This window comes from Lepus europaeus, chromosome 11, assembly GCF_033115175.1.
Source record: "Lepus europaeus isolate LE1 chromosome 11, mLepTim1.pri, whole genome shotgun sequence".
Classification (NCBI taxonomy): Eukaryota; Metazoa; Chordata; class Mammalia; order Lagomorpha; family Leporidae; genus Lepus; species Lepus europaeus.
In genome coordinates this window covers 11,458,674-11,479,184 of record NC_084837.1, presented here as the reverse complement: position 1 = coordinate 11,479,184, position 20,511 = coordinate 11,458,674, and the positions used below count along the sequence as shown (strand labels likewise).

At 44.8% G+C, this 20,511-nt stretch overlaps 1 protein-coding gene across 8 annotated transcripts in view; it reads right to left on the bottom strand.

The window, feature by feature from the left end:
- Positions 1-20,511, bottom strand: part of ENTREP2 (endosomal transmembrane epsin interactor 2) — a 458,345-nt gene that overhangs the window by 64,957 nt on the left and 372,877 nt on the right. For all 8 annotated transcript variants that reach the window (XM_062204991.1, XM_062204987.1, XM_062204992.1 and 5 more), the window contains one exon: positions 3,637-3,771. In XM_062204991.1, coding sequence (XP_062060975.1) covers positions 3,637-3,771 — 135 coding nt within the window. The remainder of the gene's footprint in view (positions 1-3,636; positions 3,772-20,511) is intronic.

The following is a 20,511-nucleotide window of genomic DNA, read 5'->3' as shown; positions in this document are numbered from 1 at the left end:
GTGGGTTAAGTTTCCCCTCTCTCCTAGAGCTGGAACATGCTTGTTCTCCCGCCCCTGAAGATCACAGCTCCAGGCTCTCAACCCGTTCGACTCTGGGACTCACACCAGGGGCTCCCACGCCAGGCTTCCAGGCCTTGACCTTGGCCTCCAAGTTGCACCACAAGCCCCTGATTCTCAGGCATTCAGACCTGGACTGAACCACAGCACAGCATCCAAGGGTCTCCAGTCTGTGCACAGCAGATGATGGGGCACCGCAGTCTCCTTAAACATGTGAGCCAGTTCCTCTAATAAACAACTTTCATGCATCTGTATCTAATGGTCTCTATCTCTTTTTGGTTCTCGCTCTGTTTCTAAACTTGACTAATATGGGATGAAGATATAAAATTGCCTGTATTTGTTTATCACATGATTAAGTAAAAATCCACAAGAATATACAAAAGAGCTACTAAAACAAATCAGTGAGTTCACCTAGATTAAAGGATATATGTAACAAAAATCACCTTTTATAGTCTACCAATGATCAAGAGACAATTTTAAAGTACCATTAAAATAGCACCAATAAATGTAAAATAAGTTAAAAATACATATTACAAAATATGTTAAGATCTATATACTGAAAACTATACAACACTAGTGATGAAAAGAACTGTTGGTGAAGCAAACGACCTAAATAAACGGAGCCTATACTGTGACTATGCTAATTCTAATCTAATAGTGTGCAGATTCCATGTACTCTCCATCAAAATACCAGCTGGGGTTTCACAGAAATTGAGAAACTGAGTCTTGGAGCCGATGTTGTGGCATAGCAGGGTTAACCTCCACCCGCGATGCCAGCATCCCACAAGGTACCAGTTCTATACCCGGCTGCTCCACTTCTGATCCAGCTCTCTGCTCGTGTGCCTGGGAAAGCTGTAGAGGATGGCCCAAGTCCTTGGGCCCTGGCACCCATGTGGAAGACCTGGAAGAAGCTCTATATTCCTAGCTTTGGCCTGCTCCAGCCCTGGCCCATGCGGCCATATGGGGAGTGAATCAGCGGATGAAAGATCTCTCTCTCCCTCTGTATCTCCTCTTCTCTAACTCTGCCTTTCAAATAAATCTTCATTTTTTTTAAAAAAAAGAGAAGCCGATCCTAAAACCTGTGTGGAAATGCAAGGAACCAGGATAGCCAAGACAACTGTGCAGCACAAGAAGGCTGGAGGGCGGCAATGAACAGACGCTCACTTGCAAAAGTGCCCGTCTTCCTGACCTCAGACGAAACTCAGCACCCTCCGCTCCAGGGCCACCGCCTCCTGCACAGATCCTCAGGGGGCAGAGACAGGCTGCCCCCTCCCCTAACAGCTAAGCCACTGCTGCTGCTTCCACACCACTGGGCTCCCCCTCAACTATAATCCTGTTTCCTCCAGCCACATGCCATGGCCGCGACAGTTACGAGCTCTGGTACACACACTGAGAGGTTTGGTGTAGTCTTTCTTCTGCCTCAACTCTTTTTTTTTTTTTTTTTTGACAGGCAAAGTTAGACAGTGAAAGAGAGAGACAGAGAGAAAGGTCTTCCTTTTCCATTGGTTCACCCCACAAATGGCCGCTACAGCTGGCGCTGCGCTGATCCGAAGCCAGGAGCCAGGTGCTTCCTCCTGGCTCCCATGCGGGTGCAGGGCCCAAGGACTTGGGCCATCCTCCACTGCCCTCCCAGGCCATAGCAGAGAGCTGGACTGGAAGAGGAGCAACTGGCACAGAATCCAGCGCCCCCAACCAGGACTATAACCCGGGGTGCCGGTGCCGCAGGCGAGGATTAGCCTAGTGAGCCGCGGCACCAGCCTGCCTCAACTCTTACCATTGTCCTTGGCAGCTGGGCTGAGCCATTCAGCCACACCCCCCCGTCTTGACTGGGACACCTCCCCAACGTCTTCGTCTTTGTGCCATTGTGGCTACCCCCTTCCAACAGGTTTTCTTGTCCAGCACTTACAGTGTGGAGAAGGGCGAGACCACAGGTCACCAAGCACCCTCACCCGAGTCTGCACCCTTAGAAACAGCAGTGTCTTCCCAGCACCACCTCAGGGGCTGAAGACTCATGGAATCGGTTCCTAGGTGGCACTGAGTCCAGCCATCAGGGAGAAGCGCAGGCCTCGGGGAGCGTGGGAGATATCCCACCCCAACAACCAGGGGCGGGAGGCCTCTTACAACCTCACTGCATCCCACTCTAGGGCTCCAGAGTCGTAGGATTCCCTGGTGGATCTGGGAGCTCTTCCAAGGACTGAGTGGCTGCATTGTCACCATCAGCATCCATTGTCTTGCTCTGTTTGGTAAACACAGACCCATCCCTTTACCCAAGGGGGAGGCCCTCCAAGACACCACAGTCCAGTGCGTATCTGAAACCACAGATAGTACCAAACCCTACATATCCCGCGTTTCGTCCTACACATACAGACCTAGGACAGTTTAATTTATAAACCAGGCACAGTGAGAGATGAACATTATGAATGGTAGTAAAAAGCAACAAATAGAACAATCTATTTCACATTTACAAACTTTCTCTCCGGAATTTTCCTTCAAGTATTTTCAGAGTGCCGCTGACTGTGAGTTAACGGAACCTGGAAAGGCCAGAGTGGAGAAGGGGAGGGCTGTTGTATGGAAAGAAAACTGCCCGTGGAAGAGGTGACCGAGCAGCCGTCAGACTAAAAGCCCGGGGTGAGGAAGGCTGTGCACACCTCTCCGAGGGTGCTCAGGGCCACGCAGGCTGTGGGCACTGACCCCGAGTAGGCCCCAGCAAAAACACGCCCACGAGACAGCTAGAGGCAGTTAGCACCGTAACAGGCCCTGGAGGACTTCTGCATTTCTGGGTTTGTCACTCAAGAGGGCTGCTGAGACCCCAGAACATGGACCATTGCTCCATAGGAAAAAGGCAGGTGCTGGGGGGCTGAGCCCTCCCCACCATGGACATTAGAAACTGCTGTCTGTGGTTTCACCTGCTTCCCAATCAGTCCTTGTCTGTGTGCAATTCCAGAGGGCCACGCCCCTTTCCCAGGGGGTTCTCAATTCCCGACACACATTCAAGAGCTCCCTCCATACCGGAAACGCAATCTTACTACCGGATGAGAGTTCCTTTGGTCATGCCAGTGTCTTTTCAAAAAGTTTCAGCACAGCTTTCCCCCAGAACTGGGCTAATTTTGGTTTTCAGGAATTAAAAAAAAAACAACAACTTGAAATGTTTTTTTTTAAGAAGGAATAATATAACAATTTTATCACGTCATTTTTTTTAAAAAAAAGATCGAACGCTTCCCATGAGAATTGATTGCCACAGGAGATTTTAAGGTTTCTTTGTCCAAATATCTTTTAAAAAGGGAAATAAATTCCCCCTTGTTCCCTGATGCTATAGCAAACCTGTCTGTCGGAGAAGCAGTGCCGTGCATCACATGATCTTTTGCAAAGACCCTTTTCAACCGCAGAGCCCACTTAGCAGGAAAATGAGATGGTAAAAATGGAATCCGTCATCCAGGAAAGCCACACCTTCAGAGCTCTCCGGAAGCTCCCCGCCCCCCCTCGCACTGCACCTTCCAGGATGAATTACGAGCTGAAAGGAATGTCTACTAATAAATTTTCCTTCCAGGCCGGGAGGCATGCACACGCCCAGGGGGTCACCTTCAAGGTCAGCCGCACAGCGTCGCAGTTCTCCTGCAGCGGGTTCAGCTTGAGCGTCTCCCCGAGGTTGCTGCAGCCCGACGACTGGTGCTGCAGCTCACAGCAGACGCAGACCTCCACGCTGTCAAACTTGATCTGGACGGAGAACACACACAGACCTCACGGTTAGTGGGCGCTCGGCCTCGCGCTGCAGCGACACAGTTCAGAACGTGTTCCTTATCATTAAGGAACAAAGCAGCAACGATGTCTGCTGAGCGAGGCCGGGGAGAACCCCATCAAGAATGACTTCAAATTCTATTTTACAAAATACAAAGAACATTTGCAGATAGCTAAGCTAGAAGTTACAGAAAAACTCAGGTGAATGACAGAAAGAGATTAAAAAAAAAAAGACCCTGAAAATCACTCCTACTGGTTTATATGCACACGGCACCTCCAATTATTCTTCCCCTATGGTTAGAAATTTCCTGTCTCACTTCACTGGCTTATCAAACTCCTACTCATCTGTCAAGACCCAGTTCCATCCCCCAGGCCTGGCCTGGCTCTCCCACCCTGCCTCTGCTGGACCCTCCTTGTATTCAGCCACAGGCATCACAGTGTTCACCACGCCAGCCGGCAGATGTTCGGTACGTGCTGATCAAACACGGATGGCCTGAAAAATTAAAATCCATGGGAGGACAGAAGTACTTTCCAAGTATTTTAGACAAAGGGAATATGGCACTCTCCATGACAATGAGAACATGGGACATAATTAGGCTTTGAGAACAAAATGGATTTAAAATAAAAAATTAAGGGGTGGGCACCTGGCCCAGTGGCAAAGGTGATGCTGAGAATGTCCCAGCCGACGCCTCCTTCCCGCTGACGCTCTCTCCGAGAGGCAGCAGGGATGGCTCAGTGCTGGGGCCCCATCATCCCTATGGGGGACCTGGACTGGGGACCTGGCTCAGCCACGGCAGGTACCGAAGGAGTGAGCCAGCAGATGGGAACTCACCCTCTCCCTCTGTCTAAACAAACAAAAACACACAAGTAAAGCTGAGTCCTAGACGTAAAATGACTATCAAAATGTATACCGTGTTTTTAGAAGGGCAAATGACAGGAGGCAAATGATTTTACTTAAACTAGGAATCGTCCCACTTTACAATAACATACAAAATGCTTCGCTGCAGTTATCTCAATGTGTAAACGTTTATCAGAAAAATCCGGCCACTGTGAACTCAAGCTCCTCCTACAGGAATGATCCGTTTCGGTTTGTGGGAACTACAGCAGTTTGCGTCTGAGGGGCTAGTCCGCTTCTTCTGCGTTGTTAGGCTGGGTTCTGTAGCTTGTTCATGTTACCCCTTATACAGAGTCCTGCGTGAAAGCCCTATTACTATTCAGGACACCGAGTTCCTAATTTTAAAATGCCCAGAAACAAAGTCTCTAGGACAAGATTGCATTTTAAAACCTGGCAAATTAGCAGGGGGATTAGGATGGCAGAGTAGGGAGAGAGCTCACTGCTGTAGCCTAGAAGACAGTTTAAAAAAAAAGTGGAAAGAGTGCAGTCTCAAGGAAGAGCTAGGGAGAACCAGCAGAGGAAATTCTATGCAGATTAGAGGGACACAGTGGACCTACGTGGAGGGCGTGGATGCAAACAACTCAGGACCCCAGCAACCAAGAGCCTACACACCAGCGTTGGAGGGTGAGGTGAGACCAGACTGCAGCAGCCCAAGCCACTGGCGATAAAGCTGCAGGAAGAGCCTGGAGGGAATCCGGCTTGGAGCCCTGTGGGGGATAGTGTACCCACCAACTAGAGGAGAAAAAGAAACGAGGGGCTCTCTCCCCAATCTCCCTGCAACGGTGTCCTTTAACAAGCCAACTGAGAGCAGGTGTCATTTTGGACATATGTAATAGCTGTGGCAGCTCGTGTCCACGCACAGCAACCAGCTGAGTGGAGACTCCTGATTCTGGTGGGGGGAACTGATGGGGGCTGGGTGCTCGTGACTGTGGGAGGCTTGTGAGCCAGGACTGTGAAAACACTGCAGCTGCATGGGAGGACCCACGGTGTGGCTGGGACTTTGCACAGTCACTGTGGGGGGCTCCACACACTCAGGGCTCCCTGGTTACCTGGTGAGGGACATTGCTGGTTAAAAAAAAAAAAAAAAAGAGGAGATTTACCAAGCCAAACCTGGTGTGTCACCTTAGACATGCCCTTCACCTTGGAGAACTGAACAGAGCTCCCTGACCACATCTACCACATGCCTCTAGGTACCCATTGAAAGCAGACACTTCAATAATCTACAGAGGCATAGTATAAAGATAAAAGCCACCACAGTGGAAAAAAAAAACAAAGAAGAAACAAGTATCTCCACAATGCCAAATAACAAACACACCAATTCAAGAAACAAGAATAAGGAAGACAACATGACGTCCCCAAAAGAACACAGAACTTCAATATTAGATTGCGAAGATGATGAAATTGAAGAAATGCCAGAAAGAGAATTCAAAAAATTAATCATAAGATTACACAGAAAAAATCAGAAGCAAATGCATGAACTAATGAAATCTGTACATAACTTGAAAGAAAATTTCTCCCATGAAATTGAGATCTTAAAGAAATTAAAATGAAATTGTGGAAATGAAGAATCTGATAGAACAAATAAAAAATGCAGTGGAAAATTTTAACAACAGAATCAGTGAAGAAGAAAAAAACTATCTGACTTAGAAGGCAAAGCACAGGAAATTATACAGACAAAAAAAAAGAAATTAGAAAACTAAAAATTACTATGGTAATCTACAGGATATTATCAAACAACCCAACATATGGGTTCTAGAAGTTCCTGAAGGTGTGGAAAGAGAAAGGATTAGAAGGCATTTTAGTGAAATACTAGCAGTAAACTTCCCAGGTTTGGAGAAGGAAAGAGACATCCAAGTACATGAAGCACATAGAACTAATAGACATGACCAGAAAAGATCTTCACCATGACACACTGTAATCAAATTCACCACTGTAAAACATAAAGAAAAGATTTTAAAATGTGCACAAGAGAAACACCAGATTACTTTTAGAGTATCTCCAATTAGACTCACAGACTTCTCAACAGAAACCCTACAGGCTAAGAAAGAATGGTGAGCTATATTCCAAGTCTTAAGAGAAAAAACTGTCAATCCAGAATACTATACCTTGCAAAGCTCTCATTTATGATTGAAGGTGAAATAAAGACCTTCCATAACAAACAGAAATCGAAAGAATTTGTTACCACACATCCAGCCCTGCAAAAGACGCTTAAGAACATGCTGCACACAGAAACATGGCCATCACTACGAAAGAAGGTAAAGGAAGAAAATCTCCCAGTAAAAGTACAAAAGAAATCCAAAGTAAAAAATAAGAATATTTTTGGAAAACTGTCAAACTTGTTTCTTATCAATAGTCACCTTGAATGTAACTGGCTTCAACTCTCAAGTTAAAAGACACAGACTGGCTGAATGGATTAAAAAACAAAACCCATCTATTTGCTGCCTACAAGAAACACATCCCACCAACAAAGACGCATGCAGACTGAAAGTGAAAGGATGAAAGACATTCCATGCTAACAGAAACCAAAAAAGAGGTGGTATAGTCATGCTAATATCAGACAAAATAGTCTTTAACACAGAAACTGTTAAAAGAGACAAAGAAGGGTGCTATATAATGATTAAGGGATCAATTCAACAAGAAGATATAATTATTATAAATGTATATGCACCCAATTACAAAGCACCTAGCTATTCAAAAGAATTGTTAAGGGATCTAAAGGGAGATGTAGAATCAAATACAATAGTATGGGGGAATTCAATATCCCACTTTCAGCAATGGACAGTTTAACCAGACAGAAAAAAGCAAGGAAACAGCTTAGAGTTAATCCACACTATAAAGCAAATATACCTAACAGATAGCTACAGAACTCTTCAACCTACAGATGCAGAATACACATTCTTCTTACCAGTGCATGCAACTTTCTCTAGGATAGACCACATGCTAGGCCATAGAGCAAGTCTTAGCAAATTCAAAAAAACAGAAACCATACCATGCATATTCTCCTACCACAATGGAATGAAGCTGGCAATCAACAACTCAGGAATCTCTAGAACCTATGCAAACACATGGAGACTGAATAACATGCTCCTGAATGAACAATGGGTCATAGAAGAAATCAAAAGAGAAATAAAAAATTTTCTGGAAACAAATGAAGATGACAATACAACATATCAAAACTTATGGGATATAGCAAAAGCAGTGTTAAGAGGAAAGTTTATAGCAACTGGTGACTACATCAAGAAATTGGAAAGGCACCAAATAAATGAGCTGTCAATGCATCTCAAGGATCTAGAAAAACAATAGTAAACCAAACCCAAAATTAGTAGGAGAAAAGAAATAATTAAAATTAGAGATGAAGTCAACAAAATTGAAACCCAAAAAGACAATACAAAAGATCAGCCAAAGAGCTGGTTTTTTGAAAAAAATAAACAACATTGACACATCATTGGCCCAACTAATCAAAAAATAGGAGAGAGAAGACCCAAATCAATAAAATATAGATGAAAAAGGAAATATAACAACAGACACCATAGACATAAAAAGAATCATCAGAAATTACTACAAAGAGCTGTATGCCAACAAACTGCAAAACCTAGAAGCAGTGGATAGATTCCTGGACACAGACAACCTACTTAAATTGAGCCATGAAACACAAAAAACCTAAACAGACCCATAATCAAGATGGAAATTGAATCAGTAATAGAGACCCTTCCAAGAAAGAAAAGTCCAGGATCAGATGGCTTCACTGATGAATTCTACCAGACATTTAAAGAAGAGCTAACTCCAGTTCTTCTCAAGTTATTCAAAACAATCTAAAGGGAAGGAATTCTCAAAAATTTTTTCAATGAAGCCAGCATCACCTTAATTTCTAAACCTGGAAAAGATACAACTGATAAAGAGAACTACAAACCAATTTCTCTAATGAACATAGACACAAAAATCCTCAACAAAATTCTACTCAACTGAATCCAACAACACATCAGAAAGATCATTCCCCCAGACCAAGTGGGATTTCTCTCTCGGATGCACAGATGGTTCAACATTTGTAAATAAATGTGATACATCACATTTACAAACTGAAGAACAAAAACCATATGATTATCTCAATAGATGCAGAGAAAGCATTTGAGAAAATACAATACCTTTTCATGATGAAAACTCTAAGCAAATTGGGTATAGAAGGAATATTCCTCAACAGAAGGCAATTCATGACAAACCCACGGTCAACATCCTATCAAGTGGGGAAAAGTCGGAAGCATTTCCACAGAGATCCAGCACCAGACAAGGATGCCCACTCTCAACATTGTTATTCGATATGGTCCTAGAATTCTTAGCCAGAGCCATTAGGCAAGAAAAATAAATCAAAGGGATACAAATCAGGAACGAGGTAGTCAAAACATCCCTATTTGCAGATGACATGATTCTATATGTAGGGGATCCAAAAGACTCCACTAAGAGACTATCAGAACGCACAGAAGAGTTTGGTAAAGTAGCAGGATATAAAATCAATACACAAAAATCAACAATCTTTGTATACACAGACAATGCCAAGCTGAGAATGAACTTCTAAGATTAATCTGATTCAAAACAGCTAAAAAAAAATCAAATACCTTGGAACAAATTTAACCAAGGATGTCAAAGATCTCTATGATGAAAATTACAAAACATTAAAGAAAGAAACAGAAGAAGATACCAAAAAATGGAAAAATCTTCCATGTTCATGGATTGGAAGAATCAATATCATCAAAATGTACATTCTTCCGAAAGCAATTTACAGATTCAATGTGATACCATTCAAAATACCAACGACCGGCGCCGCAGCCCAATAGGCTAATCCTCCACCTTGTAGCACCGGCACACCGGGTTCTAGTCCTGGTCGAGGCACCGGATTCTTTTTTTTTTTTATTTAATGAATATAAATTTCCAAAGTACAGTTTATGGATTACAAAGGCTTCCCCCCCACAAACAACTTCCCCTCCACCCGCAACCCTCCCCTTTCCCACTCGCTCTCCCCTTCCATTCCCATCAAGATTCATTTTCAATTCTCTTCATATACAGAAAATCAGTTTAGTATATATAAAGATTTCAACAGTTTGCCCTCACATAGCAACACAAAGTGAAAAACTACTGTTGGAGTACTAGTTATAGCATTAAATAACAGTGTATATCACATTAATGACAAAGAGCCTGCAAGATATTTTTTAAAAAAAGATTGATTATTTTTCTATGTAATTTCCAATTTAAAACCAAGGGTTGTGGTTTTTTTTTTTTCATTTTCAATTATCTTTATATACAGAAGATCGCTTCAGTATATACTAAGTAAAGATTTCATCAGTTTGCACCCACACATAACCACAAAGTGTAAAAATACTGTTTCAGTACTAGCTATAGCATTACTTCACCTTGGACAAGCTATTAAAGACAGATCCCACATGGGACGTAAGTACACAGTGACTCCTGATGTTGATTTAACAATTTAACACTCTTGTTTATGGCGTCAGTAATCTCCCTAGGCTCTAGCCATGAGTTGCTGAGGCTATGGAAGCCTTTAGGGTTCGCCGACTTCGATCCTATTCCGACAAGGCCATAGTCAAAGTGGAAGTTCTCTCCTCCCTTCAGAGAAAGATACCTCCTATTTTGATGGCCCCGTTCTTTCCACTGGGATCAAACTCGCTGAGATCCTCCATTTAGGTCTTCTTCTTCTTCTTCATCTTTTTTTTTTTTTTTTCCCAGCGTGTCTTGGCTTTCCATGCCTAAAATACTCTCATAGGTTCTTCAGCCAGATCCAAATGCCTTAAGGGCTGATTCTGAGTGCTATTTAGGACATCTGTCATTCTATGAGTCTGCTGTAGGCACCGGATTCTGTCCCGGTTGTTCCTCTTCCAGGTCAGCTCTCTGCTATGGCCCGGGAGGGCAGTGGAGGATGGCCCAAGTGCTTGGGCCCTGCACCCCATGGGAGACCAGGAGAAGCACCTGGCTCCTGCCATTGGATCAGTGCAGTACACTGGCTGCAGCGCGCCGGCCGCAGCGGCCATTGGAGGGTGAACCAACGGCAAAGGAAGACCTTTCTCTCTCTCTCTCTCTCACTGTCCACTCTGCCTGTCAAAAAAAAAATACCAAAGACATTCTTCTCAGATCTAGAAAAAATGATGCTGAAATTCACATGGAAATACAGGTAACCTTAAAGAGCTAAAGCAATGTTATACAACAAAAGGCTGGAGGCACTGAAATACCAGATTTCAAGACATACTACAAGGCAGTTATAATCAAAACAGTCTGGTACTGGTACACAAACAGAAGGATAGACCAGTGGAACAGAAGAGAACACCAGAAATCAATCCAAACATCCACAGCCAACCTATATTTGACCAAGGAGCTAAAACCAATCCCTGGAGAAAGGACAGTCTATTCAACAAATGGTGCTGGGAAAACTGGATCTCCAGATGCAGAAGCATGAAGCAAGACTCCTACCTTATATCTTACACAAAAGTCCATTCAACATGAATTAAAGACCTAAATATACAACCAGACACCATCAAATTATTAGAGAACATTGGGGAATCCCTGCAAGACATTGGCACAGGCAAAGACTTCTTGGAAAACTCCCCAGAGACATAAGCAATTAAAGCCAAAATTAACAAATGAGATTACATCAGTGGCCAGCGCTGTGGCGCAGCAGGTTAAAGCCCTCGCCTGAAGTGCTGGCATCCCATATGGGCACCGGTTCTAGTCCTGGCTGCTCCTCTTCCGATCCAGCTCTCTACTACGGCCTGGGAAAAGCAGTAGAAAACGGCCCAAGTCCTTGGGCCCCTGCACCCATGTGGGAGACCCAGAATTAGCTGCTGGCTCCTGGCTTCAGATTCATGCAGTTCCAGCCATTGTGGCCATCCGGGGAGTGAACCAGCAGATGGAAGATATCTCTCTCTCTCTCTCTCTCTCTCTCTCTCTCTCTCTCTCTGTCTCTGCAACTGTCTTTCAAATAAATAAATCTTTAAAAAAAACCAAATGGGATTACATCAAATTGAGAAGCTTCTGTACTGCAAAAGAAACACTCAGGAAAGTGAAGAGGCAATCAACAGAATGGAAGAAATTATTTGCAAACTACACAACTGATAAAGGATTAATAACCAGAATATATAAAGAGATCAAACTCTACAACAAAACAAACAACCCAGTTAAGAAATATGCAAAGGATTTATATGGGCATTTTTTTTTCAAAAGAAGAAATCCAAATGGCAACAGACAAATGAAAAAATGCTCAGGATCACTAGCCATCAGGGAAATGCAAATCAAAACCACAATGAGGTTTCACCTCACCCCAGTTAGAATGGCTTTCATACAAAAATCAACAAATAACAAATTATGGTGAGCATGTGGGGAAAAAATTACCCTAATCCACTGGTGGTAGGAATGTAAACTCGTAAAGCCACTCTGGAAGACAGTATGGAGATACCTCAGAAATCTGAATACAGACCTACCATATGACCCAGCCATCCCACTCCCGGGAATTTACCCAAGGGAAATGAAATCAGCAAATAAAAGAATTATCTGCACCCCCATGTTTATTGCAGTTCAATTCACAATAGCTAAGACATGGAATCAACCTAAATGCCTGTCAACGGAAGACTGGATAAAGAAATTAAGGGATATGTACACTATGAAATACTACACAGCAGTAAAAAAAAAAAAAGATGCAGTCATTTGCAACAAAATGTATTAATCTGGGAAACGTCATACTTAGTGAAATAAGCCAGTCCCAAAGGGACAAATATCATATGTTCTCCCTGATCTGTGAGAACTAATAGAGCACATTAATGAAATTGGTAGAAGTGAAATTGGCACTTTGAGAAGCAATGACTTGAACAGCCCTGGTCTTCACTGTGAGGAACAGGTTTTTTTTCTTTTCTTCATATCTGGATGGATAGTTTGACAATCCTGTTTTTGCTTTCTAAGGAACCTCCACACTGTTTTCCTTAATGGCTGTTTCAATCTGCATTCCTACCAACAGTACACAAGGGTTCACTGGCGTAGAAATCTGAGAATTCTGTTTCTTATGAAGCATCTAGTGCTATAAATATCCCTTGCAGTATTCCTTTGGCTTCATCCCACACATTTGGATTTTCTGGGTTTTTTGTTCTTATTCACTTCTGTGTATTTTTAAATTTCCTTTGGGACTCCCTCTTTGATTCATTATAGAAGTGTTCTGTTGAATTGGCACATATTTAGAAATTTTCTTCCAAACAGCAAAGAAAAGCTATGGTATGGCCATGCTGCGGGTGAGTAAAATGAAGACAATTTAAGACAACTGCAGAACCGTCCCACAGCAGGAAGAGAGAAAACCGGGAAGAACTGGACTTTCAGGGTTGGGAGCAGGGTCAGTTACCGCCTGTGGTCCCGTGGTTTAGAACACCGAGCGAGGCTCCTTTCCTTGTTTATGCCCTACAGGCAAAGCGTCCTTCCCCTGTGGTTGCTTCAGGCTTTTTCCTCGTCTTCATTTTCTGGAAGTTTGACTAGGAGCTGCCTTTGCTAGAGTTTCCTGTTGGAATCCACTCTGCTTCTTGAATTTGTGGGTAAATGTCTTTTGCCGGATTTGGGAAGTTCTCAGACATTATTTCTTTACTTCTTCAGTCCTGCCTTTTTAATCACCTCTTTCTCCAACTACAAGGACATGAACGTTAGATCTGAAGTCATGTGGCCCTCTTTATGTGAAGTCTGTTTTCTTCCTGTTGTTCAGTTTGGTTAATTTCTATTGTTCTATGACTCTATTCATGGCATTCTTTATTTTATGTGGAATTTATTACCTTATATCTTTTTAAAAAAGTGCTATTATCTGAAAGGCAGAGTTACAAAGAAGGAGGAGAGACAGAGAGAAATCTTCAACGTGAAACACATGTGAAGGAGCCGCAATACAATGTAATCTGAGCACCATTGTGCTCCTGCCAGAAGGCTAATATTGGGAAGTAACGTGGCAGACAGTACCAAGCGATGAGGACCTGGTGCAAGTACCAGTTGGGACAACCTGGGAAAACAGCTCGACAGGTTGAGAGTCCCTAACCGGAAAAGCCAAACTCCCGAACGCTTCAAAATCTGAAGACTTCTGAGCACTGACTTGAGGCTGCAAGTGGAAAGTTGCACGCCTGAGCTTGTGTGATGGGTCGCACTAAATTACATCAAATATCACATAAAATTACCGTCCAGGTTTCTATATATAAGGTGTGCAGGAAACACATGAATTTTGTGTTCAGGCTTCTCTGGGCCCCATTCAAGTTACCTCATTATGCCTGTGCAAGTGTTCCCAAATCTGAAATCTGAAACACTTCTGGTACCAAGTTTTTCATACGGGGGACATTCAACTGTCACTACCCAGTCCAGTAATTCCCAACAGATCCTCCAATTCTATGAAAACACTCAACAGAAACGTGTGCAGTGGTAACAAAAACTACAAACTGGAATGCTCACAGCGACATGATCCCAAACAGCCTGAAGCAGTAAAGAACCTGAAATCCACCAACAATAGCAGAGTGGGTGAGCTGCACTGTACTCACACTGTGCATGTTCTAAAGCAACAAGCGCGGAGGAACCACAGCCACGTGAAACACGAACAAATTGCACACTGTAACGTTGAGTACAAAAGCCAGACACAAAAGGATAAATATGGCAGGTCTCCATTTCACTGAATTAAAAGAAAACCCAGATAAAACTCAACGGAGAATTCAGGGAGGCATGCACAGTTGGTGCATCTCTAAAGGAAAGCAAAGCTATTGACATCACAAGTCAGGGCGGCGATGATCTTCAGTGCGAACAGAGAGGGGAAGAAAGGGAGCGCACAGGAGGCCCCGGGGTGCTGTGGCTGCTTCTCTTTCACAGCCGTGGAGCCACACGGAGCCTGGCCTTGTGCTAAATCACACAGCCACACACGTGTGTTTTGTGCATTTTCCTAAAGGTGTTTTGTAGTCTTTAAAAAAAAAAAAACATACAGGCTCAGCTGAAAAGAAATAAAATGTAAAACAAAAGAACAAAACCAAATTAAGAGACAACAGGAAAAAGACATTCAACAAACATAAAAGGTGAAATGAATGAAATGCAGATATTAGGCTGAATAAACCCAAAACTGATTCTGGAACAGACCAATGAAATTGACAAACCCCTGGAGGGATTGATTTTTTTTAAAGGAAATCTAAAGCAGCAACATTAGGAATGAGAGGGGAGCTATAAATATAGACATGCGAGAGATTACACATTTAAAATAACTAAAAGGACATGAGTAATTTCCTACGACAATATAAACGATTAAACTGCAGAGAAAAAAACGCAGAAAACCTAAAGACAAATAACCATAAAAGAGATAGGAAAACCCCAAATGGTATTTCAAGCTGAGTTTACTCTCATTTCTTTTATCTTTGATGAAAAGATAAAAGATAGTTTCTAGGTCTTTACGTAATTTCAGATCACGAGGAAGAAAACACCCCAGTTGTCTTGATGAAGCTAACAGAATCTTAACTGAAAAAGACAGCACTCTTCCCTTCAAAATAAAAAACACAAAAGCTAGTTTCCCCTTTCAACCAAAAAGCAGAGGGGCAGGTGTTTGACAAAGTGGTTAAGGTACTGCCTAGCATGCCTGTGTCCCACACTGGAGTGCCTGGGTTTGAATCCCAGCTTCCTAGTGCACACCCCGGGAGGCAGTGGGATTGAGTTCCCAGCTCCCAACTTCAGCCTGGCTCAGTCTCAGCCATTGCAGGCACCAGCAGATGGGAGATCTCTCCCAGTCCCTCTGCCTTTCAAATGAATGAATGCATGAGTGTGTTTTAAAAATTTTAAAGGGGCCGGTACCGCGGCTCACTTGGCTAATCCTCAGCCTGCAGCGCCAGCACCCCAGGTTCCTGTCCCGCTTGGAGAGCCAGATTCTGTCCCGGTTGCTCCTCTTCCAGTCCAGCTCTCTGCTGTGGCCCGGGAGTGCAGTGGAGGATGGCCCAAGTGCTTGGGCCCTGTACCCGCACGGGAGACCAGGAGAAGCACCTAGCTCCTGGCTTCAGATCAGTGCAGCGCGCCGGCGGTAGTAGCCATTTGGGGGGTGAACCAATGGAAAAGGAAGACCTTTCTCTCTGTCTCTCTCTCTCACTGTCCACTCTGCCTGTCAAAAAAATTTTTTGAAGGAAATATTCTAAGCAAAAGATCAGCTAATGCAATATGATGTTATACTAAGGGAATTCTATTCAAAGACCAAATTAAAATTACTCTTCAAGGCAAACTACACAATCCGAGTCAAAACCTCATCAAGAAAGGGACTTCGTGTGTTAATAAGGTCACCGGGTTTGAGGTTTGGAACTCTGGCTTGGCAGCAATCCGTGCTGTGGTCCTCAGTCCTCAGCTGCACTGTCATGGGGCACATCCTGAAAACAGGACCAGGAACTCACGATGCAGCAGCAGCCTCGGTGGTAGACGCCACGTTGCAGCAGGCAGCCCCTGGGGAAGCAGCAAAAGCCTGGCCAGGTACTGGGGATGCTGAGCCCATGTGGGAGACCTGGATAGAGTTCCAGGCTCCTGGCTTCGGTCTGGCCCAGCCCTGACTGCTACGGCCACGTAGGGAGTGAACCAGCAGATAGAAGACTCCTGTGTGTGTGCATGTCTCTCCCTCTGCAGTCTGCCTTTCAAATAAGTTTTTAAAAATCTTAACAAAATAGGAGAAAACTACTTAAACCAACTAAGACTTTCATCGCCAATGAGAAGCAAACATCATTGTAATGAGAAACACTTAAGACAATTCCAGGAAGATCAGAGCTCTCCACGGCCATCAGCCTGATCCAGTACTGTCTGGGGGGCTGTAGCTAACACACTCAAATAAGAAAATATCAAAAGCTGTATAAATATTGGCAAAAACAGAACTGTCATTATTTTCAAATGGAGTGAAGATCTAAACAACCTAAGAGACTATACTAAAAAACAACTACTAGAATTAATAGGAGTACTTGTTAGACTAATTAGAATGAATATAGTCCAGTAATAACCACTTTAAAAAGCACAGGATTTTCTGTTTGCAGTAACAGTAAGTACAAAATCTTCAGGGGGAAGGTTAAACATGAAAATATATGATGTGTGTGAAGTTACGTGCGAGATGTTAGTAAAGGGCAGGACATCAGGGAAGCAGGCTGGGCCCTTCTGCTTGGCCAGGCACCACCCATGCGCCTCCTCCTTGGTTTAGAGAATCCCCGTCTGTGAAACTCTGCCTTCTGCAGAAGCAATTTCCCCAGCCTGCCTGGTGCAAGGGAACAGGCAGGCAGCCTGGCTCCACCCACGGAGCACACCTGCGCCAGTCCCGATGGGGTTTGGGTCACAAGGGGCAGGTGCTGAGGTGCAGACACTTCCCACCCCGAGAGAGGAAAGGAGCGGAGGTTCTGGGAGCAGGGTCCTGAGCCAGGGTCGGCCACAAGCTGCCAGCCAGGTCTCTGCCCAGCACGATGATGGGGTCTCCCTCAAAGCAGTCCTTCGATTTGATGTGGGGCATCATTCCCTCCTGACTTTGTAAGCTCCGTGTTAGTTCCCCGGAGGCCCTCTGAGCTACTGGGGGTCCTAAAATAATTCCTTCTAGGTGAAACCTAGCTGGAGTTAGTTTTGTCACAACTTAGAACCCTGATGCAAAATGGAAAGCTACAATAGCCTTGAAATGGGTCCCTTCCCAAGGACTTCACATTCACACACTGGTAAGCCCATCAGAACCCCCAAGCAATGAGTGCAACTGGACAAAATTAAAGACCTTCCAGAATAATAATAATTACATGTGCAAGAATTACCCAGGGAACTCTGAAAAAAGGGAAGGACAGCAAACTTCGCACCAAGATGCTGTGAGCAGGAGTGAGCATTCAGCCTAGTGTTAGAGGTGCCCGAGTCGCACATCGACATGCCTGGTTCGGGTCCTGGCTCTGGCTCCCGACTCCATCTTCCTGCTAATGCAGACCCTGGGAGGCAGAGGTGCTGGTGCAGGCAGCTGGGTCTGTTCCACCCACACAGGAGACCTGGACTGAGTCCCCAGCTCCGGCTTCAGCCCCAGTCTAGTCCCAGCTGTTGCACACATTTGGGAAGTGAACCAGTGAATGGGAGCTCTCGCTGTCTCTCAAATATTTAAAAAAATTAAGATGCTATAATAAAACATTAAGATAACTGCTTAAAAATAAAGAGATTAGTGAGATAGGATAGTTTCAGAAACAGATCCAATTACCTACAGAAACTTAATATATGAAAAAAAAGACTTCAACTAAGAAAATGATAGTTTACATAATAAAAGATGTTACTTTCATAGGCATTCACCTATTACAGTCTTACATCACATAAAAGATTGACTATGACCTAAATCAAACAATACTGAGGAAACTGTAAATGAATGGTTGCATTAGCGACAAAATGTGGAGTCCTTTTAAAAGCAAACCCGGACTCTCAGAAGCATAAAGTCTCATAGCCAAAGCTGACCGGCACAAAGACCAGGGCTACTCTGCCAACTGGACCCGTCCCGGAGCCACTGGGGCAGACACGCTTGCCATTGAGGCTGCCGAGCCCTCGGCTATCGCTCTTGAATCCCAGATGTGTTTGCAGGAGCTGGGCAGACTTAACGTTCCTGATAGCATCAGGCGTTTGAAGGGGACGTGCATAGAAGTGCAGAGGGGATTTTAAAAAATGAGAAGGGTAAGAATTACTTTGTGTCAGTAAATTTTAAAATCTAGAAACAAATACATGGCCTTCAACAAAAGTATCACTTATCAAAGATGCACACGCATGAATAGATGAGGCCCCACGGAAGGGACCCTCCAGGCAGTAGCAGCCAAGGACCATGCTTGGTCTGAAACATGCCCATCTCCTACAGCTGCAGCTGGGATGGAGGCCTTCCCCTCCTGTCAGTCTCCCTACTGAAGATTCCAGGTCCTGGAGAAGAGGCCCAATCAGAACAGCTTGGTTCACAGGCCTGCTTCCTGGCTAAGAAAGTGCTGGGCACCAAGAGTGCACCCACAGAGAGATCACGCTGTCCACCCCCACAAATGGGCCAAATGGCCTTCCAGAAGGGCCCCTGGGGTTTAGGGTCCAATCAACTCCTTAAAGCAAATAATAACTTATGGGCCATGTGGTGGTTTCTTCTCTCCTTCCTTCCAAGAGTTATATTAGAACCAAGTAGTCACCACGTTTATATCATGGGATACTGTTGGGCAAACAGCCAGGGCCAGGTCAGAACCGTGGCCTCTGGACTTGTGAGCCTGGTCTTTGCTTGAGCAGTGTCCCTCTGCTGTCACCAACCAGCCAGAGGCCAGCTCTCCAGAGAGGGAGTCCACCCTTGGGACCTGCAGGCTCAGCACCTGTGGAATCAGTTGCAGAGTTGAGAAAATAATTGCGTCTGGATGGGACAGGTGCAGACTTATTTCCTTGTCATTATTCCCTAACCAACTCAGACGGCAACTACTTACCTAGCATTTACATTGTCCGAGGTATCGTCAGTCACCGAGAGATGATGATTGACGGGGCAAGGGAGGATGTGCACAGCCTAGACGCAGACAATTCCCCACGTCATTGAAGGGACTCGAGCACCCAGGGATTTCTGTCCACAGGGGATCCTGGAACCAACACCTCACTATGTCGGGGAAGACTGCGCTTTGTCCCAACACCTCAAAACTTGCAAGGAATTATTTCATAATCACACAATCAGATTCAGCATTTATGAATGTAAATAGCAAAACAGCTTCCTCTGTGGAGGATCACGGTTTATCACACAAAACACCCCTGCGGTGATGGACCCCTGGGAACAGACTGCCAATCAAATCACTTCCATCAGTCATTCCACTCTGCATGTGCTGCATCTGAGGAAGGATCCAGGAAACCCGGCTAGTGCCCTGACCTCAACATCGGGGTGTGTGGGAAGCTGACGGATTTATTTCATGTTTGGGTGTTTGGGTCACTGGAACAACCCAGCAGAGCTGTGTGAACAAAGCCACCAGACCTGCTCGTAACTCTCTTCGGGGCATTTGAAAGCTCACCTGCCCATCAGCCTGTGAGGGAGTAGAAGGGGCAGGATGCTCCTTCGAGTCTCACACAGGAGCACAAGCGAGACGGACATGACCTGGGGACACTCCCAAAGGAAGGCAGTATGGGAACGCTGGGCCTGGAGGCTGCGATGCTGGAGCCCAGGGGAGGCAACGCAAGGCAGAGGGGTGTAACAGAGGCTGGTGTGTCTGCAGCCCAGGAGCCCCAGACGACATGTGACGAGCCTGCTGGGACAGGGAGGTGGTGCAGTACACACAACAGGGTTGTGTCTGCCCCAGAGTGACCCCAGGCAAGCCATTGGACCTCTTCAGGTTCCTGGGGTTGGAGGAAGGGGAAAATCAGACGAGGTCACAAGGGCAAAAGTACCCAGCAACTTCCCACTCCTCCTGGCCCCAGCCTCTGGCACAACCACTCTACTTTGTGTCTCCACACATTTGACTACCAAGGAAGCTCGCTGTAAGCGGAACCCTACAACAGCTGTCCTTTGGTGAACAGCTAACTGCACTTAGCATAATATTCTCAAGGTTTATCCACGATGTAGCTTGTGCCAGAATCACCTGTAGCTGGACACCTGGGTTGCTTCCACCGCTCAGCTACCATGGATCATGGTGTGCAAATATCTCATCGAGACCTTGCTGACTATGCTGTTCTAAACCTAGGAGTAGATTACTGTTCCACATGGAGTTCTGTCTAAGGCTGTTAGGAAAAGCACACCATTCTCCGCAGCTGTACCATGGTAAAATTGCCACCAACAGTTCACCAGAGTTTCAAGTTCTCTGCGTCTTCAACAATACTTGTAATTTCTG